General features: G+C 38.9%; 1 protein-coding gene across 44 annotated transcripts in view; it reads right to left on the reverse strand.

Annotated features, from left to right (window-relative positions):
* Positions 1 to 15766, reverse strand: part of NUMB (NUMB endocytic adaptor protein) — a 177330-nt gene that overhangs the window by 32930 nt on the left and 128634 nt on the right. For 17 of the 44 annotated variants that reach the window (XM_009006299.5, XM_054240148.2, XM_054240149.2 and 14 more), the window contains one exon: positions 11716 to 11748. The exons of the other annotated variants lie outside the window; for them this stretch is intronic. In XM_009006299.5, coding sequence (XP_009004547.4) covers positions 11716 to 11748 — 33 coding nt within the window. The remainder of the gene's footprint in view (positions 1 to 11715; positions 11749 to 15766) is intronic. 44 annotated transcript variants of the gene reach the window in all.

A 15766-nucleotide genomic window follows, 5' to 3' on the forward strand; every position in this document is an offset into this window, starting at 1 on the left:
AATGAGCTTTTGAGTAAAGAGAAAGAATTGGCAGTGAGCCACACATATATCTGGATGATGTGTGTTCCAGACTAGAGGTTACAGCAAGTACAAAGGCCCTGAGGTGGAAGCATACCTGGTGTGTTTAAGGAATAGTGAGGAGGCTAGTGTGGCTGGAACAGAGGGAGCAAGAAGAATGCTAGAAGGAGATAAAAGAGGAAACAGAGGAGGCTGCGGCAGAATTGCCTGAACCCAGGAGGCGGAGGTTGCAGTGAGCTGAGATCGCACCATTGCACTCCAGCCTGGGTAACAAGAGTGAAACTCCATCTCAAAAAAAAAAGAGGAAACAGGACAAAGGGGATTCATAAACAATGGCCAACAAGACCTAAGAGACTTTGGCTTTTACCCTGAGTAGGTCAGGAAGCTACTGGAGGACTTGGGACAGTGAAGCAACATAATCGGGCCTCTGTCTTAAAAAGATCACTCAGGCTGATCTCTCAAGAGGGGACTGCAGGAGGACAATAATGAAAGCAGGGGTCACAGGATGCTAGTAGGATGCTACTGCAATGGTTCAGATGAGAGGAGAGGCTGGCTTGGACCAGGGTGAGTGGTGAAGATAGTGAGAAATGATTAGGTTTCTGTAGGCTGAAGCAGACAGGAACTGTTGATGGAGTGGATGCAGGGTATAAGAAAAAGAGAAGACAAGGTCAAATCCAGGGTTTGGCTAGAGCACAGGGACAGAGTTGCTGTATACTAAGACTGGGAAAGACTAGAGAAGATCCTTCTCTCCTTGGGGGAATTTGTGACATACTGAAGTGTGAGATGATTAGCAGACATCAAAGTGAAAAGGTTTAATAATGATAATCGTGAAACCTATCTACCAAAACAGGCCATTTGGTGATCTTTACTTATATTTATTCATCTAATCTTCACAACAATCACATGAAGTATGCATTAATTGCAAAGCTAGTAAGTGCAAGTAATCTGGCTCCAAAGGCTATGCCCTTGATTCCTATGCTATATTGCCTCTAAGATGGAAATACCACTATAGAGTATAGCGGAGATGTATGGAGATACAAATTTCAAAACCATCACCATATATTACATAAATGATATTTAAAGCCATCACACTGTGGATAAGATAATTAACAGAGAGGTGTAGGCTGAGAAGACTCCACAGACAAAGGGGAAAACTGGGAAAGTATAATCCCTGAATTCCAAATGAATAGTGTTTCAAGGGGGAGTGAGAGATGGGTTATGTCAGTTGCTGCTGATAGTCTGAGTAAGGTGACAGGACTACTGAAATAGTAATACAAAAGAAGGTTAAGAGCGGCTGTGGTGGGGTAGTGGAGGTAAAAGTTGTGGAGATGATTAAATGGGTTCAACAGAAGAAGGAACTGAGGGTACCAAGAAGAAACATTTTTTTAAAAAAAAAAAAGATGGCATATTTTTAAGCTAATGGATGATCCACTAGATCCACTAGAGAAAGAAAACTGATTGTAGAAGAGAGAGAGAGGTGGTAACATTGCCAGAATAAGTAAGAGTTGGACTAATAAGTATCTGGCGCAGTTGGCCTCTGTGAGGAGCATAGATAGTTCATCCCTTGAATAGGAGGGAAACAATATATGAGCACAGATGCCCTTTTAAAGAATAGGATCCAATGCCCAAAGGATTATAAATCATTCTATTGCAAAGACACATGCACGGGCCAGGCATGGTGGCTCATGCCTGTAATCCCAGCATTTTGGGAGGCTGAGGCAGGTGGATCATGAGGTCAGGAGTTTGAGACCAGCCTGACCAACATGGTGAAACCCTGTCTCTACTAGAAATACAAAAAAATTAGCCGAGCATGGTGGCATGCGCCTGTAATCCCAGCTACTCATGAAGCTGAGAAAGGAAAATCGGTTGAACCCAGGAAGCAGAGGTTGCAGTGAGCTGAGTACCGTACTCTAGCCTGGGTGTCAGAGTAAGACTCCATCCGACAAAAAAGACATGCACATATATGTTTATTGTAGCACTATTCGACAGAAAAGACTTGGAACCAACCCAAATGCCCATCAATGATAGACTGGATAAAGAAAATGTGGCACACATACACCATGGAATACTATGCAGCCACAAAAAAGAATGAGTTCATGTCTCTTGTTAGGGATGTGGATGAAGCTGGAAACCATCATTCTCGGCAAACTAACACAGGAACAGAAAACTAAACACCACATGTTTTCACTCATAAGTGGGAGTTGAACAATGAGAACACATGGACACAGGTAGGGGAATATCGCAGACCAGGGCCTGTCAGGGGGTGGGGCAAGAGGAAGGAGAGCATCAGGACAAATACCCAATGCATGTGGGGTTTAAAACCTAGATGACAGGTTGATGGTTGCAGCAAACCACCATGGCACATGTATACCTATGTAACAAACCTGCATGTTCTGCACATATATCCCAGAACTTAAAGTATAATAAAAAAAGAACAGGATCCAGAATGAAGATAAGCACTAAGTACAAGTGGCCATAGAGGAGAAAATTTAGGAAATACAAAATACAATGTAGATGTCAATACACTAATTCAAGAGTGGAGTCATAAATGCCATGAAATCATTTACTCTCAGGAATTAGGTTAAAACAACATAACCATACATTGCTTTTCAACCATGCAATCTCTAAACCTTAACTATTTCTAATGGTGCCATTTAGCTACTGTAAAAACATAAAAACTTGAAAAACCATATTTGGCAATACATTAACAGGATGTGTTAGAACAGATTATTATAATATTTTTGGTATTTTTGTTTTTGAGATGACAGTCTCACTCTGTTGCCCAGGCTGGAGGGCAGTGGCGTGATCTCAGCTCACTGCAACCTCTGCCTTCCGGGTTCCAGTGATTCTCCTGCCTCAGCCTCCTGAGTAGCTGGGACTACAGGCGCCCGCCACCACACCCAGCTCATTTTCTATATTTTTAGTAGACACGGGTTTCACCATATTGGCCAGGCTGGTCTCAAACTCCTGACCTCGTGATTCACTCACCTAGGCCTCCCAAAGTGCTGGGATTACAGGAATGACCTACCATGCCAGGACTATTTTTGGGGATTTTAGACCGAAGTGGGTGCTACACAGAAAAATGAACCAAAGTGACATAACCTAGAGAGGAGTTCACAAACTCAAATGCCTATAAGTGTTTAAGGCAGATCACAAATGAGTGAAGCAGGGTGAATGCCAGGGACAATAGGGAGTTGCAGGGATTGTGGCAAACAGGCAAAGGGCATTGCTGCTACTCAGCTCAAGCCACTGTTGCCACATAGAAAGCATGCTGTTGTGCCAGGTCTACTAATTTTTAAGATAAATAACCTACTTTTTATATAAAAGCTCTGTGCAGGCCATACACTCTATGTTTGGGGAAGTATTCAGGCCCTTGTGCTATCTAGTGCCTCTGCATTAGACACTTCTCCATTCATTATAATTAAGGCATACTGGAGGAGAGCAGAGGCTAATGCTTTTTGAATGACAGAACATCAACATGGGGTAGGTAAAAATGTTTCGCCATGTTTCAGAAAACCTTGGTTTCAATGTAGACACTGCCATTTAGTATTAGCTGGGTGAACTCTCTGAGCTTCTGTTTATTCATTTGTAAAATGAGCAGTTTCATGAACTACCCTGTCCAATTCACTGAGCTGTTGTGAATGGCAAATTAGAAAGTAGGTCAAAGCACATAATAAAGTATAAGGCTCTACATAAATACAAGTAAATGGCTTTAAAAAGAGATCTAATAGGGTGACCTAAGATTTCCTGTCTCTATGTTGAGTCAGTTTCCTCATAAAATGGGAATACAGATTACTTCGCTCATAGGATTCCTCAAATACATTAAAATCATAAAAACCTTTTTTCAAATGTTAAGTGCCTCATAATTACTTGGTAATAAAGTATTTGCTAATGAAGCTGCATGTAATAATCCCTAAAAAGCTGAGTGCATTATTGGCTTTCCTACGGCAAAGAGCAATTTAATTAGTTTGGAAAAAGTTATTTCAGGTCCTCATTTTCTTCTCCCTTTTACAATGTTTGTAAGCTTACAATGGATTGCAGGCCCATAAGAGACCCAGGTTTATCTGTTCCCTACTGCGAAAGTTTCTGGAGGCACTGCTCCTATCAGCTAATGATGCAACAATAGGGAAGTGATGGTGGTCAGGTCCAAGAGTCAACTTATGGGAAAAAGGAAGTTTTCCTGGTTATGAGTCATACATTTAGAATCGGGGCTAACAGTTCTTCTATCTATCTACTTTTATATAAAAGTGTTTAATAGAAACACTTCTTTATTACTGTTGTTCTGTTTATCCTGGATTATTAAACCACACATGATACAAAGAATAACAAAGTATCAAAATTTATGAGGAACCGTACTGGATAAAAACTCCCTAACCTACTGTTCTGTAAGATTCTTCATTTTGAGCCGGGCGCAGTGGCTCACACCTGTAATCCCAGCACTTTGGGAGGCCGAGGCGGGTGGATCACCTGAGGTCAGGAGTTTGAGACCAGCCTGGCCAACATGGTGAAACCTCATCTCTACAAAAAAAAAAAAAAAAATTCTTCATTTTGAGCTTTCATCAAACCACAAGTGACCTAGCAAACGCAAATCAAGTCTCTTTCGCCAGTCTATTTATTGTAGATTAGTGTAGAGGTGAATTAAATGATGGCAACTTGAAAGATTTAAAAGATTCCAAGTTAAAGGAAAAATTATCATTTAAAAGCACATTCTGGGTAAGATTATGGATAATACTTCTCCCTCTCTGTTTTCCAAACTCTTTAAATGACTCACTGTACAAAATTATATATTAATATAAAATCATCCTGACATTAAAAAAATTTCTCGAATAACAAGAATTTTGGGTGCTGTGGCTCATGCCTGTAATCTCAGCACTTTGGGAAGCTGAGGTGGGCAGATCACTTGAGGTTAGGAGTTCGAGATCAGCCTGGCCAACATAATGAAACCCTGTTTCTACTAAAAATACAAAAATTTGCCAGGTATGGTGGCATGCACCTGTGGTCCCAGCTACTTGGGAGGCTGAGGCAGGAGAATCATTTGAACCCAGGAAGCAGAGGCTGCAGTGAGCTGAGATCACATCAGCCTGAGTGATAAAGGGAGACTCTGTCTCCAAAAAAAAAAAAAAATGCAGGCATACAACATACTAGCCATCCAGCAAGCTGTGCACAGTGGCTTATACCTGTAATCCCAGCACTTTGGCAGGGTGAGGTGGGCCATCACTTGACCTCTGGAATTTGAGACCAGCCTGGGCAACATGGTGAAACCCTGTCTCTACAAAGTACAAAAATTAGATGAGTGTGGTGGCACATGCCTATAGTCCCACCTACTCGAGAGGCTGAGTTGGGAGGGTCCCCTGAGCCTGGAAATTTGAGGCTGCATTAAGCCATGATGGTGCCACTGAACTCCAGCTGGGTGACACAGTGAGAACCTGTCTCAAAAAAAAAAAAAAAAGCCATCTAGCAGAATGCTACTTCATCCCTAGAAGACCTACTTCCTACTTCCTGGTCCCTCAACTGCTTCTGATATTTCTTTTTATCTTAAAAAAAAAAACAACACAGTGTTAAGTGACTTTTTTATCAGAACACAGCATCGGAGGAGGGGAAGACAAAGCCTGCCATTGTTTGTTGCTGCTGTTGCTAAACCGCTGAAACACATATTCTGGTGATGCTACCTGTGCTGCTTAGTTACTCTGAACATACTATTTTTTCACTCTACTAATGGTATGTCTTTTTTTTTTTTGAGATGGAGTCTCACTCTGTAGCCCAGACTGGAGTGCAATGGCGTGATCTGGGCTCACTGCAACCTGCACCTCCCAGGTTCAAGTGATTCTCCTGCGTCAGCCTCCCGAGTAGCTGGGACTACAGGCATGCACCATCAACCCAGGCTAAATTTTTTGTATTTCTAGTAGAGACAGGGTTTCACCCTGTTGGTCAGGCTGCTCTTGAACTCCTGACCTCAAGCAGTCCACCTGCCTCAGCTTCTCAAAATGATAGGATTACAGGTAGGGGTGAGCCACTGTGCCTGGCCAGTATGTCTTTTTTTTTTTTGAAAACGAATGTGTGACTAAACGTAAGAAAATGATTGCTTATCAGTAGCATATAAATTTTTTTTTTTTTTTTTTTTGAGATGGAGTTTCACTCTTGTTACCTAGGCTGGAGTGCAACGGCACGATCTCGGCTCACCGCAACCTCCGCCTCCTGGTTTCAGGCAATTCTCCTGCCTCAGCCTCCTGAGTAGCTGGGATTACAGGCATGCGCCACCATGCCCAGCTAATTTTTTGTATTTTTAGTAGAGACAGGGTTTCACCATGTTGACCAGGATGGTCTCGATCTCTTGACCTCGTGATCCACCCGCCTTGGCCTCCCAAAGTGCTGGGATTACAGGCTTGAGCCACCGCGCCCGGCCAGTAGCATATAAATTTAAAGTCGGGAATGATGGTGATGTCAAACCACCACAGACTGTCCACACAGGTGGCTGAGATAGTGATAGTTTTGCTTTCTGATGGTTCAATGTACATGAACTTTGTTTCATGCACAAAATTATTAAAAACATTATATAAAATTATCTTCAGACTACATGTATAAGGTCTTATCTTATAAAACACAAATAAATTTTGCATTTAGACTTGGGTCTTATTCCCAAAACATCTCATTATATATATGCAAATATTCCAAAATCTGAAAAAAATCCAAAATCCGAAACCTTTAAGGTCCTAAACATTTTGAATAAGAGATGCTCAACATGAAGTATGATTTAAATATTTCCAAATAAATAAAATGTCAGTTTAAACCATTGTAAAAGATGATTCTTTTTTATTTTTAAGATAGAGTCTCCCTCTGTTGCCCAGGCTGGAGTGCAATGGCACAATCTCTGCTCACTGCAACCTCTGCCTGAGGGTTCAAGCAACTCTTCTGCCTCAGCCTCTGGAGTAGCTGGGGTTAGGACGTGTGCCAAAGTGGGCAGATCACCTGAGGTTAGGAGACCAGCCTGGCCAACCAACATGGTGAAATTCTGTCTCTACTAATAAAGATGGTTCTTTAAAGTTTTAACTAAAAAAAAGTGACTAGAAATAAAATCCAAAGTTAAATTACTACTCTATAAACAGAAAGTTAAAGTGAGTTTCTAAGAAGCTCTTTACTTACTAGCACCTTTTAAGGTAAAATCTTTTTTTTTTTTTTTTTTTTTTTTTTTGAGACAGAGTCTTGCTCTGTTGCCCAGGCTGGAGTGGAGGGCAGTGGCGTGATCTTGGCTCAATGCAACCTCCACCTCCCGGGTTCAAGTGATTCTCCTGAGTCAGTCTCCAGAGTAGCTGGAACTACAGGCATGTGCCACCACACCTGACTAATTTTTGTATTTTTAGTAGAGACGGGGTTTCACCATGTTAACCAGGATGGTCTCCATCTCCTGACATCATGATCTGACACCTCAGCCTCCCAAAGTGCTGGGATTACAGGCATGAGCCACCACGCCCAGTAGTAAAATCTTTTAAACTTTACTTATAAATAATATGAAAATAAATATATGATTCTATAGCATAATGATTAAAAGTGTAGGCTCTGAAGTCAGATTATTTGAGTTCAAATCCAGTTTCTACCACTTAATATAAATATCTGTGAATTCAGTCAGGTTATTTAACCTCTGCAAACCTTCGTTTTCTCACTGTAAAGTTGGAGAACTATTATTTCTGGGTTAAGGATTAAGTAAGATGATTAATAATTTTCTTTCTTATACCTTATAAATTCATGATATAGCAAAAAAGTGCAGTGAAAAGGCTGCCAAACAGTGTGATCCAGCTCAGCTACACTGTAGGTGCACCATGGCCCCAGTATATACAGCAATAAATACTGTGACCTCAGGATTGATTTTGAGGGGAGAGCTTTGTTACTTAACCCATTCCATGCTCCTGAATAGCATGCACCACTGCATCCAGCTAAAATAAATACTTTAAAAACTATTTTTCTAGAAACCAAATCAGCATTTTCTATAATCCGGCCTTCATTTTATCTATGATGCCTTATCTTACACAGCCTTATCTGCTGTTTTAAGTAAAGTAGACTTATTAAAACTGGTCACTTGAACAACAGTTAAAATTGTATGATAATTCTGGCAATGTGTAATTGCTTTTGGAAACTCTATTTGGGAAAAAACAAATACACCACAAAAAGTTTCCTTAACACTTATTAATTTCCTTAACAAATATAATGCCTATTTATAATGCTATGCTATACAGGAAAGAAATAATCTGATAATAAGATTCTTTCTAGATACGTATCCTATATTCCAACAACCTATTAATCTGACTCAGACCCAAAATGTCTATTAAAAATGTATTGTGACATATGTGGTTACATTACTTGACTTTTTATTTCAGACTAACAGGAGTAACTGAATTAAATAATTAGATCAAAACACTTCAAATTTGTTTACATTAGTATAAAGGTGACCTCAATTAGAACAAGAAAACGTAAAAATGAGTTAAATATTTGAGAAACAAATGTAAATTATGTGTTCTTTAAAACAAATTTCCAAAATAACAAAATCATGCAGTAGAAAACAAATTGTAGGATTTTGCTAATCACATAAATTTTCAGCAATTTTTTTCTTTTTTTTTTTTGAGACGGAGTTTCGCTCTTGTTACCCAGGCTGGAGTGCAATGGCATGATCTCGGCTCACCGCAACCTCCGCCTCCTGGGTTCAGGCAATTCTCCTGCCTCAGCCTCCCGAGTAGCTAGGATTACAGGCACACACCACTATGCCCAGCTAATTTTTTGTATTTTTAATAGAGACGGGGTTTCACCATGTTGACCAGGATGGTCTCGATCTTTTGACCTTGTGATCCACCCGCCTCGGCCTCCCAAAGTGCTGGGATTACAGGCTTGAGCCACTGTGCCCGGCCCAATTTTTAGTAATTTATACTGTCATCTAATGACAGTATTTTTCTCTTTTATTTATTTATTTATTTTTAATTGAGGCATGGTTTCACCACGTTGGCCAGGCTGGTCTCAAACTCTTGACCTCAAGTGATTCGCCCACCTCAGCCTCTCAAAGTCCTGGGATTATAGGCATGAGCCACCATGTCCGGTCAGTATTTTTCTCTTATACTGTCTCAGTCTGAATTAGTTTTAGTACTTAATCAAAACTAAACGATGATAAACCTGGACACAAAAAATGTTAAAAATATGTTAACTGATATGTGTATAGCCACCCCATACACACACACACATATATTTATACTTTAAGTTCTGGGGCATATGTACAGATCTGGCACAATTGTTACATAGGTATACACATGCCACGGTGGTTTGCTGCCTCCCTTCCCCCTTCACCTAAATTAGGTATTTCTCCTAATGTTATCCCTCCCCAATCTCCCCACCCCCTACTATGGCTCCCCTAGCCCCTGACCCCCCAATACACCCCAGTGTGTGATGTTCCCCTCCCCGTGTCCATGTGTTCATTATTCAACACCCATTTATGAGTGAGAACATGTGGTGTTTGGCTTTCTGTTCTTGTGTCAATTTGCTGAGAATGATGGTTTCCAGATTCATCCATGTCCCTGCAAAGGATATGAACTCACCCTTTTTTATGGCTGCATAGTATTCCATAGTGTATATGTGCCACATTTTCTTTATCCAGTCTATCACTGATGGGCATTTGGGTTGGTTGCAAGTCTTCCCTATTGTAAACAGTGCCGAAATGAACGTATGTGTGCATGAGTCTTTATAATAGAACGATTTATAATCCTTTGGGTATATACCCAGTAATGGGATTGCTGGGTCAAATGGTATTTCTATTTCTAGATCCTTGAGGAATTGTCACACTGTCTTCCACAATGGTTGCACTAATTTACACTCCCACCAACAGTGTAAAAGTGTTCCTATTTCTCTACATCCTCTCCAGCATCTGTCTCAAGATTTTTTAATGATTGCCATTCTAACTGGCATGAAATGGTATCTCAATGTGGTTTTGACTTGCATTTCTCTTATGACCAGTGATGATGAGCACTTTTTCATATGTTTGTTGGCTACATAAATGTCTCCTTTTGAAAAGTGCCTGTACATATCCTCCACCCACTTTTTGATGGGGTTGTTTTTTTCTTGTAAATTTGTTTTAGTTCTTTGTAGATTCTGGATATAGCCCTTTGTCAGATGCAGCCGCCCATATATTCTTAAATTTAAGGAGGTCTGAACATTGAATAATCATTATTTGAAAAGCATTTACAGGCTGGGCTTGGTAGCTCACACCTGTAATCCCAGCACTTTGAGAAGCAGAGGAGGATGGATCATGAGGTCAGGAGTTTGAGACCAGCCTGGCCAACCTGGAAAAACCCTGTCTCTACTAAAAATGTAAAAATTAGCTGGGTGTAGTGGCAAGCACCTGTATACCCAGTACTCAGGATGCTCAGGCAGGAGAAAAAAAATTGCTTGAACCTGGTAGGTGGAGGTTGCAGTGAGCCAAGATTGTGCCACTGCAGTTGAGCCTAGGTGGCAAGGGCAAGTCTCCATCTCGAAAAAAAAAAAGAAAAAAAAGAAAAGCATCTACATAAACAACATTCCATATATGACAGATACTTGGTAGACTAATAATTAAGATGCTTTTTCTTAGATTAGCAATGCAGGTTAAAATCATAGCAGGATCCCTAAAGGTAAGTTTATTTACTTTCACTTACTTCTCCTGAAATTTAGATTGGAAAAAAATTACACTGAATGTAAACTTTGGGGTATATTTCATTTTTACTTGAATATTTCTTCCTATTTCTCTGTGAAATCAGGCATTATGTAAAACCCACTTGTTAAAAATATTGTTAGGCTGGACACAGTGGCTCACGCCTGTAATCCCAGCACTTTGGGAGGCCAAGCAGGCAGGTGGATGACCTGCCTGGTTCAATACCAGCCTGGCCAACATGGTGAAACCCCATCTCTACTAAAAATACAAAAATTAGCCAGGCGTGGTGGCGGGTGCCTGTAATTCCAGATACTCGGGAGGCTGAGGCAGAGAACTGCTTGAATCGGGGAGGGGGAGGTTGCAGTGAGCCGAGATCATGCCTTGCACTCCAGCCTGGGCAAGAGAAGGAGACTCTGCCTCAAAAACTTATTGCTAATATTTAATATAAACAGTTTTATGGGATCAAATAATATTTATTTTAATACCTACTATTGATGAGATAATTCTCTTTTAATCTACTTGATTAATTTATTATAATTTCTTTATTTTTGGAGATAGAGTCTCACTCTGTCACCCAGGCTGGAGTGCAGTGACATGATCTTGGCTCACTGCAACCTCTGCCTCTTGGGTTCAATCGATTCTCCTGTCTCAGCCTCCTGAGTAGCTGAGATTACAGGCATGCACCACCACACCCAGCTAATTTTTGTATTTTTGGTAGAGACAGGGTTTCACCATGTTGGCCAGGTTGGTCTCAAACTCCTCTGGTGGTCCACCCACCTCAGCCTCCCAAAGGGCTGGGTTTACAGACATGAGCCACCTTGCCCAGTCTATTTTCTTAGAATCATGAGATTTAGTATCAATAGGCCCACAGATACTATCATAGATAGCAACCTTCTAATTCATTAATTTCTATATACAGTCAAACCAATTCCTGTATTATAAAAAAAGGAACACAGTACTACTTTAAAAAATATGTCAGTGCTACACTAGGGGTGTAACTCCTTATAAAGCAAGCATGAATGTGGCATCAAACTTACTTTTCCAAAGAAGCCTTTGAAGAACTTCCTTTCCTGGAGGAACAGGGGGACAAGTCGAGCGCTATTATTGTATGGGCTAAATGTCCTAGGGTTTCACACCAATAAGCACATACAGAAATTGGGGAAAGGAAAAAGTAGGAGAAGGTGTGGGAGTGAGTTTTAAAGAGTTATCCATACCAGGAGTGACAAGGAAAAAGGAAGGTGCATGAAAATGCAGGGAAACAGACTGTATGGCCTAAGAATCCATAGAAAGAGTGAGAAGAAATCAGAACCTGTATCCATGCAGAGCAACAAGTTAGTTTAGTAATTGCTATTTACATTTAAAACAGATCTTCCAAATTTGGCAGCAGAGAAAAAGATAGGGCATACTGGTTTGATGAGATTTGCATTTTAAACTTTATAATAGTGAGTAGAAAAAAGAAGACTGGTTCCATACACATTTTTGAAATTTAAAATTGGTGGTCAGCTACGTGAAATTCATCAATTAAAAAAAAGTCCACATTCAAATGACCACATAATCACTTTAAAAATGCAATATGTAAAATTAAATGAGTATGCATCAAAGGTCTTTGTCATACTTTTTCTTAGTGAGTTCAAGATATCACTGAGAAACTCATACCATTTAAGGAGAGCTTCACCACTGGCTTTCCATTTACTTACATTAGTATCAATCTATATGTATGTGCATGCTGATCAATTCCACAACATACATAAGGAAATAACATATATACTCTATTCCAAAAACAGAATAAATTATCTATTAATGTTACAAGGCTAATGTTTATACAAGAGCTGAGAAAACATCTACCTTAAGAACCAAATGATGTCTGTGGGCCATAACTGAAATTTAAGAAATAGGGTTTTGTTTTCTTTATAAAAGCTACTGTTTTATTATTTTTGTTTGTTTGTTTGTTTGTTTTTTGAGACAGAGTCTCACTGTGTCTCCCAGGATGGAGTGCAGTGGCATGATCTCAGTTCACTGCAACCTCCACCTCCCAGGTTCAAGCAATTCTCATGCCTCAGCCTACCGAGTAGCTGGGACTACAGGCATGTGCCAGCACGCCTGGCTAATTTTTGTATTTTTAGTAGAGCTATGGTTTCACCATGTTGGCCAGGCTGGTCTCGAACTCCTGACCTCAAGTGATCTGCCTGCCCTGGCCTCCCAAAGTGCTGGGATTATAGGCATGAGCCACTGTGCCCATCCTAAACCTGTTATTTTAAAATAAAGAAACTTGTATTGACATTTATAAGTATACAATTCTGAAACTATCTGGATAAGAGAGGCATAACTATATATGGTACCAGCACCAATTTTAAAATACCATTTATAAAAACTGGTCACTAATTAAAATCTGTAGAATTTTCACAAATCAGATGGGCTTCAATTCACCCAAGCTAGATTAAGTTTACATTTCCTAGCTGTGATTGAAATACTTTAAGCCTTTACTTTTTATAATGATCAGTTTTTAAAGTTGGATAAATGTCTAGAAGAAGATAACTGAAATTTGACTGTTTTACATAATTCATAAACTATTCAATGCTCTCAAACACTGGAAAGTTTGTTTTCCTCCTAAGCTTTGAAAATCACAAATAGCAAAAAATATTTCCACAAAACATTTTGAACTGCAACTGGAAAAATAATAAAGCAATTGGGTAGTTATCACAATAAGACTGATATTATTTCTGCTGCCAAGTTTGGTGACCCTAGTTTTGTTAGATTATGAATAACCATAAGCTTTTAAGGATGCAGCCAAAGTTAAGATATTCACCATTCTTGAGGGACGGGAAGGTGAGGGAAGGAGATTGTTAATATTAAATTTTGCTCCTAGAAAAGCTATTGTTAAACATTGAACTTTCCCTCTTTTTATAAAATACCCAAGATGTTAATGAAAAAAAGCTGGTGTGCAAAATGCATAAAAAGACAGTTATTAGAGAATAATGTTCTTTTAAAAAACATTTGTTATGATTCTTTTACCTGCTAAAACAAGAACACATATTAAAACAAATATATCAAATAGTAAATAAAAAACCAACATATTAGAAACTGGTAGTAAAATGAAACTAGTTTAAAACTAAGACAGAGGCAGAGACATTTAAGAAACAATGGGAAGAAATGACCTTTTTAAATCGAGGGCATCTTGGACCAGAGTTAAGCAAGATAACCAAAGGCCTCATGTGCTTTTTATAGAATTGGTTGACATATGACAATAGTCCTCACCCTGCAGCTGACTATGCCATAAAGGCAATAACAATGGGCAATAGTGACTTCTGTCATTTATCCTATTGAAGCTAAATCCCAAAGTAGCTAATCAGTGAAGTTATGTCACAAAGTAAATAAGCTGAAAATAGCTGTCACTTGTACAGCAGGACAAAACAATAAAAAAGAAAAAAAAAATTAGCTGTCAGTAACTTTATGCACAGAAATTAAAAAAATTAACATATTTATGCAATGAGGAGCATATTTTTAAAACACTATCTTGTTTAGTTATAATATTTTTTTCATTTGAGCATATCAAGTATGCAGATGACTTTTAATTGAAGTTAATGTAATTCTAAATTGTAAGAGAGTGTTTTGGGGAAAAAACACTGGCAAATTATCTCTTTCCTCAATTGTTCACAAATTTAAAAATCACTAGAAGGCCGTGCGTGGTGGTTCATACCTGTAATCCTAGCACTTTGGGAGGCCAAGGCAGGTGGATCACCTGAGGTCGGGAGTTCAAGACCAGCCTGGCCAACATGGTGAAACCCTGTCTCTACTAAAAATACAAAAAGTAGCTGGGTGTGGTGGTGGGTATCTGTAATCCCAGCTACTCTGGAGAATCAGGTGAACCTGGGAGACAGAGGTTGCAGTGAGCTGAAATCTGCCACTGCACTCCAGCCTGGGTGACAAAGCAAAACTTTGTCTCCAAAACAGAAAAGAAAAGCACTAGAAATGCTAAATTTTTAGTTCAAAGATTACTCACTAGATGCATTGGTGGTATAGTGGTGAGCATAGCTGTCTTCCAAAGATCATTCACATGATAGGTTTAAAATACTTGTTTTGTTACTTAACTGGTACATCTGAACTATTCTTTAAATTTTTAAACTTTGGCATTCAAACTAATTTCAAAAGACATTCTATTTCTTCTTTAATCCTCTGCAGGCTTATACATCCTTATATTTGCTTCCACTTATTTGAAACTCTAACAGGAAGCTTTATAATCTATAAAAAAAAATAAACAAAAAGTCTCTAGAAACATAGCATTTGGCACAATATAAGTATCTGGCAAAGTAGGTTATAAATCCCCAGTGGATGATTTTTAGATGAATGTTTGCTCAGAAAAATCAAAAGGCAACTAGAAATTTCTGCATAGTAAAAATATGAAAGGAAGACAAAAATCAGGAATACATGTGACACACTACAAGAGGAGCAGAACAGTATCCTAAGGACTACCTACTTTCTACAAGATTCTCTGTATAGTTCTAGAAAGAGTATTTCTAGAACTCTGTAGAGTTCTAGAAAGGGGATGTTTCATTGAATATAAGAAACAGGAAATTGACCACAGTAACCCAAAACTTCAATTTCATATTTTTATAATACATGTTTGCCAGTGCAAAGCTACATATAACATTTGCTCCAGTCTGAAAAATTTTAAATAACTTCGTGATAAAAAGTCTAGAAATGGTCAATTTCCCCTCAAAGTTTAAAAGTTAAAGTACGTTTAGAAAATAATCACCAACATATCTAAAACTTTCTTTTTATTATTTATTTATTTTTATAGAGACAGGGTCCCACTGTGTTACCCAGGCTGGTCTTGAACCTCCCGCTTTAAGTGATCCTCCCATCTCAGGCTTCTGAGTAGCTGAGATTATAGGTGTAAGCTACTGCACTGAGCTTAAAACTTTCTTTTAGTCATTAAAGACCATAATAAAATAAAGATCTTTAGAAATATGCAAAACAGTTTTGGTAAACTTAAAACATTAGTTATTTTAAGACTCAATTTGACCACATATTACAGATAGGATTGTATTCTGTATATTCATTCTAGAAATATTTTTTTAGTTACTACTA

This window comes from Callithrix jacchus, chromosome 8 (genome assembly GCF_049354715.1).
Source record: "Callithrix jacchus isolate 240 chromosome 8, calJac240_pri, whole genome shotgun sequence".
NCBI classification, from domain to species: domain Eukaryota; kingdom Metazoa; phylum Chordata; class Mammalia; order Primates; family Cebidae; genus Callithrix; species Callithrix jacchus.